The sequence below is a fragment of the Erythrolamprus reginae genome, chromosome 4 (genome assembly GCF_031021105.1).
Source record: "Erythrolamprus reginae isolate rEryReg1 chromosome 4, rEryReg1.hap1, whole genome shotgun sequence".
In the NCBI taxonomy this organism is placed as follows: domain Eukaryota; kingdom Metazoa; phylum Chordata; class Lepidosauria; order Squamata; family Dipsadidae; genus Erythrolamprus; species Erythrolamprus reginae.
Window position 1 is genome coordinate 86,157,045 of NC_091953.1, and position 6,000 is coordinate 86,163,044.

Consider the following 6,000-nt stretch of genomic DNA (forward strand, 5'->3'; position numbering starts at 1 on the left):
CAGGAGACGGAAGAGGAAATGCGGGGTGGGTGGGCTCCACTTCCCCGGACCCAACCGCGGATTACAAGAGGCGAAAAGCGGCGAAGGAGCGTCTGCTACACGTAGGGCGAGGGGAGACCTTCTCCCTCCAAGCCCTTCAGAGCTTCCGGGAAACTCTCCTCCTCCCCCCACCTCACCGGGGAGGCAGCTTCTGGGCAAGAGGCCGGGAATCCCTTGTACTTACACTTGAGAGCAATAGTGGAGTGGATGGGAGGGAGGGAGGAGGGGGGGCGACAACAACAGAAAAAGGAGGGGGGAACCGTGAAGGCACAATTTTTAAGCAAGGCAAGCTTTGAACTGGTGGCTTGTGTGCCTAGAAATAAGACATCTATTTGTTAAACGCGGTTAATTCCGACAAATCCCCCCCTCCCTTGAGGAAAACGTGAGTGGGAAATGCACAGTAAAGGAGAAACAGTGGCGGGCTCAAAACGATATCCGGAATCTCTCTCACACACACACACACATACACACACAAACACACACGAAGAAGGGAGTGGTGAGGAGATGAGAACCTGACAGATTAGGAGCAATCTTTTTTTTTCTCCCTTTCACAATTTGAGTGGCGCGCGCACGGCATGGAGTCTGCACTCCCTGAGGAAGGCGGTGGTGGGTGGGATGGGAAGAAAGTTCATAAAGGCCGTGGATGTTTATTTTGTCCCTTCACGCTTTCCTTATGGGTATGTCATAACCACCCTCCCGGTCCAAATTCATGGGTCTTGTGAACGGTATATATAAAAAAATAAAAACAAAACAGGAGCGGTGGTCCGGTCGGTGAAAGGTGAGAGGAACGAACTAGAAGTGACACCTGTGAAATGACACAAAGAAGACAATTGCCTTCCGGAGCGTTACCCCGGTCCTCTTCTTTCAAAACCATCTCCATACTTCAACGCCCCCTTCCATCCGTTTTCTTAAAAAAGACTTGAAGCGCCACCAAGAAAGGTCCCCTTGTATTCCTGAACTGGCTCCCGCCTTTCTCTCTCTCTTCCTCGCTCGGTACGCTCCTCTTGCTTGCTCACATTTTATACACCACCGCCTCCTCCCCCTTCCCTTTCCCCTGCGGGTTTTGGCCAGGCAAGGCAAAGCGCCCGGCGCGCTAAAGAAAAAGAGCGGCTTGGGCATCGCCAGCCATCAAGTGGCTCGTTAAGGAAATGCAGATGAACTTAGTAGCGCTTGCTTGGGCTTGAAGTGTACAAAATACCAACCTTCAATTGAAGATTTAGCCAATGAAATTCAGCAACAAAAAAGTCACTAAATCAGTGATGGTTCGCCATCACTGGAAGAATTCCCCCTTCTCCTCACTTATCTTAGTTCATGGCACCCCACACAAGTTAAATAACAGCAAGACCAACAAAAGAAACCAACTGGCTGATTAACAAAGAAGTCACTAAGCAGGTAAGTTAAATAATTATACATATTCGTTATTTAAACTATAAATATCACAAAATTATGTTTTTTTTCTCAAGGTGACACACCACCCAAGTTATGCTCGGTTTTTTGGCGAATTTTGACACACCAAGCTCAAAAGGTTGCCCATCACTGTCTTAAGCAGTCATTAAGTACTTAGCTAGCAGCTGTGAAGAAACTTCACACCCCTTCTTCTTCCAATGAAGTGAGACACACACACATGTTGCGCTGCTTTGTTTTCAAAAGCATGAAAAAGCAACAAAGTCCAGAAAACACAGGATTTCTGACGAACTGCGATCAGATACTCTTCCACAATGGCCAAACCCACATGCTGCTATTTATAGCAGCAGCCCTAATTACTGGAGCCCCACCCAAACATAGGTGGCCTCACTTATCTCCTGTAATATGTTCTTACTTGGTCTCTTCTACGCATAATTTTGCGCTTGCGTGGGTCCAAAACGTCTTCATCTGAATCAATGGAAGATAAGGGAGATTGACTGCCTGGGCTGTGTGCCAAGCCCCCCTCTGCCAAGTCACTCCCACCTTCTCCTTCGTCTGAGGAAACTAAACTCTGATCTGATTCTGTCGGCAATAACACAGGCCTGTGACATGTTGAAGTTTCCCCTGCATCCACCTCCACATTCCCTGGGGCAGAAGCTGGGCCAGAGCCAACCACAACAGGATGAGAAATGTCTTCAGCAAAAAACAAGAAAGTTCAGTTGCCTCTTGAAAAAGCACCTTTAGGACATCCATGACCTGGATGACTGAGAATCTCCATAGACACCCTACACTGTAACCATTTAGAATACCTAGGGCATTCTCCAAAATCACTGGTGAAAAACAAGTATTTAACCTTTAAAACTCTTGAACCTTTAAAAATACCGTTATTATTAATTGCATTTACATTTTCAAGATTAGTATGAAAAACTGTAAATATAAATGTAATGGATAATTTCACCAGTCAGTGAAATCATGGTAATGTTAAAATTGTAAAATTATTTATGCAATATTTCCTTAATATAGAAAGCATGTATGGAGTATATTAATATAATATTGTCCTATTTATACTAAAATAGTCTGTGGAATAGGTGTGGAAATCTAAGTAATTACAATTAATTAAGGGGGGAAGCTGCTCTGCAGCTTCAATTTTTTTATTCTGTTCAATTGTGTCCAATTCTGAGACTGCCTGGACGAGTTCCTGCAGTTTTCTTGACAAGATTTTTTTAGAAGTGTCTTGCCATTGCCTCTTCCTTAAGGCTGAGAGAAAGTGTCTAGTTCAATATAATCCAGCTGACTTGTGCCTCAGGCAGTAGAACTCAAAATCTCCCAGTTTCTGCCACACCACACCAAACTGTCACTTGCAGCTTAAATGCCTAGATTCATATTCAGTATTTGTCAGTGGTGCTTAAAAAGATAAATATAAGCTTTCTGACATCCAAAACAATAAACAAAAAGTTAACAAATACAAAAAAAAGCACTTTGGGTTTGTCATTGATTCAGATGCACTAGCACTAGCTACAAAGACCTAGCTACAAATGATACCTAAGTATACACAGTACATTTAACTGAACCAACTCTTTTTTTGTGGATAGACTACATGAACATGAGATTTGTACATTTATTTGTTTAAAGGTTTTTTTTAAATCCCCCATAAACAATCTGCTATATTATCTCAGATATCATCCTGATTCGTTATAATAATTCTGTGCTGATTAAACACACAGAGTTAAGCTCATAGCAATGTACATATGTGGCTGGCACAAATTTTAATACATGTCTACAGTTTTAAGAGAACACTTAGAATTATTTAACAATGTTTCAGATTTCATGTTAAGTTTAACAATATTTGACATGAATCTTTAAAAAATATTTTTCGGAGCGGAATGATTAAACCCCGGAGAGAAATCTTTTTTCTACTATGTAAAGCAATACATTGTCAATGTCACCGGGACACTGATAACAAAGGGCAGGACTGCTTTCTAGTCAGCAAAATTAAGAGGTGTTGTCCTAGAAAGCAATAAAGGGACATATCTGCTCTTACTTCAGATCCATCAAAAAGCTGCCCTTTAAAAGCAACTCCTGTTGCACTAACTTTGAATAAAGAACTGGCCATCTCATTCAAGTTAAAGGGAACGATGGAGAACAAAATGGAGTTTTCATATCCAGGAATTTGAGATGTTCACCCCCTACAACAAAGCTTGTGGAAATGATCGTACACGAATAATGTAGGTTTTAAAAGAAGTCTTATTTCTAAAGTTAACTTCTCTGAGCGCCGTCCCCATCTCTCCTTTCTCAACATAAAACAGAGGGAGCAGCAGGCCCTTTAGAAAAGGCAGAGGGAATATTAAGACTCCAGGCCTGAGATGCTGGACCCTTTCCTGCCTGCCTACCAAATATTACAGGCCCCGCTGTGTGAATCGAGGGCCGGGTCAAGACTCGGGGGCTCCGGGAAGGAAAGGGAGGGGGGGGAGAAGAATGAGCGCCAAGGACGCCAATGGCTTGGGCTTCAAGGGGGAGCCTTTTCCCCAGCCTTTCTGACCTGTCCCTGGGGTCGATCCACGAAGTCTGCCGGGTGTTGTGGTCGATGTAAAAGACCCGTCCGTCGTAGTCCCTCGCCTCCTCCCAACCAGCGGGCAAAGGCAATTCCGAGCTCTCCCGGCCTCGCGGCCCACTGCCGCCGATCACCGCAGTGGGCACGGCAGGAGGCGGCCCCGTCCCTGGTCCCCCGGGCGGCGCCGCCGCCGCCTGTTGCTGCTGTTGTTGCCGCCGCCGTCTCCGTCCTCCGCTTAGCCACGGCATGGCTCCGCCGCTGCTCCCGGGCCTCAGCCTGGGTGGCAAGCGCTGTCCCTCCGACAGCCGCTCTTCGGGCGCGGGGCTCCGAGTTCTCCACGCCGCCGCTGCCGCCTCCAGCCCTGACTAGCGCGCAGCCCAGCCGCGTGAGGCCACAAGCAGGCAGCTCCGGCCGCAGCAGCGCCGCCGCCGCTCCGGATTCATCATTCTCTCGCCCCTCTAGCCTCCGCCTGGACTTCGGGACCGGCCCAGCCGCCGCCGCCTCGGCTGTACCTTCAAAGCCCGAGCCTGGCCCCGTCCGAGGAAACAGAGACCACTGCAAGCTTCCCGCCCTTCCTTCCTGCCTCCGCCACTGGCCTCCCCTAGCGGCTCAATCTCGCAGTCTCGTCGGCTCCCATCTCACCGGCGCCCGCCCCGCCATTTTCCCTCACTCCCACCCTTTTGCCCGAGAACGCACCGCCCCGCCCTCTCGTCTGCCTCCACTCCGCCCTTCTGCTGAGGCGGCGGCTGCAGCTTCGGGAGGCCAGCTTGGAAGCTGCGTCTGAGTTTCCCGGACAAGCCGGCGGGCTGAGGAGGCTCCCTCGGAAAGAAAAAGTCAGACGTGAGGCTGGGAGGGGAATGAAAACTTTGCTCGAGTCTCTCCTAACTTCGGCCTCGAGACCGCAGCGATGACTGACTGACAGACGGGACCTTTTTTTAAGAGAGAGACTCCGGGTTTCCTTTCAGGACAAAGGAAAAGCGGAGCGGTTATTAAAGAATCCGTTTTCCGGATTCTTTAACCGAACAAAATATCGGCACCTTCTTAATCGAAGGTCTCCTCCGTATAAGTCACGTGGAAAGAGGGCTGCTAACCAGTCCGACTTGTTTAAGGTGTGGTGCGCTTCAAATATACAGTACTGGAGGTAAAAGAAATATGGCGAAGATCTGAAACATGACAACTTACAACTCCATCGTCTCCGTTCCGACTTAACTATACAGTAGTTCATAAAATCATATACCAAAATGTCCTACCTGTTAGCCACTACTTCACCTTCAACCGCAACAACACACATGTCAACAGCTCCAAACTAGACTGCAAAAAATACCACTTCAGCAATAGAGTAATCAACGCCTGGAATGCACTACCTGACTCTGTGGTTTCTACTTCTAACCCCCAAACCTTTAACCTTAGATTATCTACAATTGACCTCTTCCCCTTTCTAAAAGGTCTGTAAGGGGCATGCATAAGTGCACCATTGTGCCTACCGTTCCTGTCCTACTGTTCTATTCTCTTCTATCATTACTTTTGATCATTACTTATCTAATGTTTTATTTATACAAATTACCATCCTATGATTGTTTGACAAATACATAAATAAAATAAATGCAAAAGTCATGACTTCACTCTTATGAGCTCAGTTGAGAGATTCTTTACAGCGGAGGCAGAAACACCGATTACATTTTCAGCATATTTAGCTCCTCAGTCAGTCACTGGAATTTATGGTATTTTAAGTCGTGGCTAACAATGAAATTACTACAGGAGCTGCTCTTATTTTTATTTCTTGAAGGCTCCTTGGTTGTTCCGTTTTGGGAAAGTAATTTGGTTAAATGCCTAGTGGATTTAATCCCTTTCTCTTATCTTAATGACTGGTTTTAGAGTGGAGCTAGTTCTTTAACAATTTGTCCTTTGCTAAAGAAATTAGGCTGAATTTGTTTTTCTGAGGGTGAAAAAGTAATAAAATTTCCTCCTGTTACTGTGTAACAATATTTCTAAAATATTGTACTTAT

General features: G+C 46.2%; 1 protein-coding gene across 4 annotated transcripts in view; it reads right to left on the reverse strand.

Moving 5' to 3' along the window:
* The window catches only part of WWC3 (WWC family member 3), a 108,989-nt gene extending 103,731 nt beyond the window's left edge, over positions 1-5,258 (reverse strand). For 3 of the 4 annotated variants that reach the window (XM_070750834.1, XM_070750832.1, XM_070750833.1), the window contains exon 1: positions 3,983-4,668. In XM_070750834.1, the coding sequence (XP_070606935.1) occupies positions 3,983-4,242 (260 nt within the window). In that variant the 5' untranslated portion in view covers positions 4,243-4,668. Of the gene's footprint in view, positions 1-3,982; positions 4,669-5,244 lie in introns of those variants that run through there. The other variant, XM_070750835.1, reaches the window with a different exon arrangement.
* Positions 5,259-6,000: the final 742 nt, after the last annotated feature.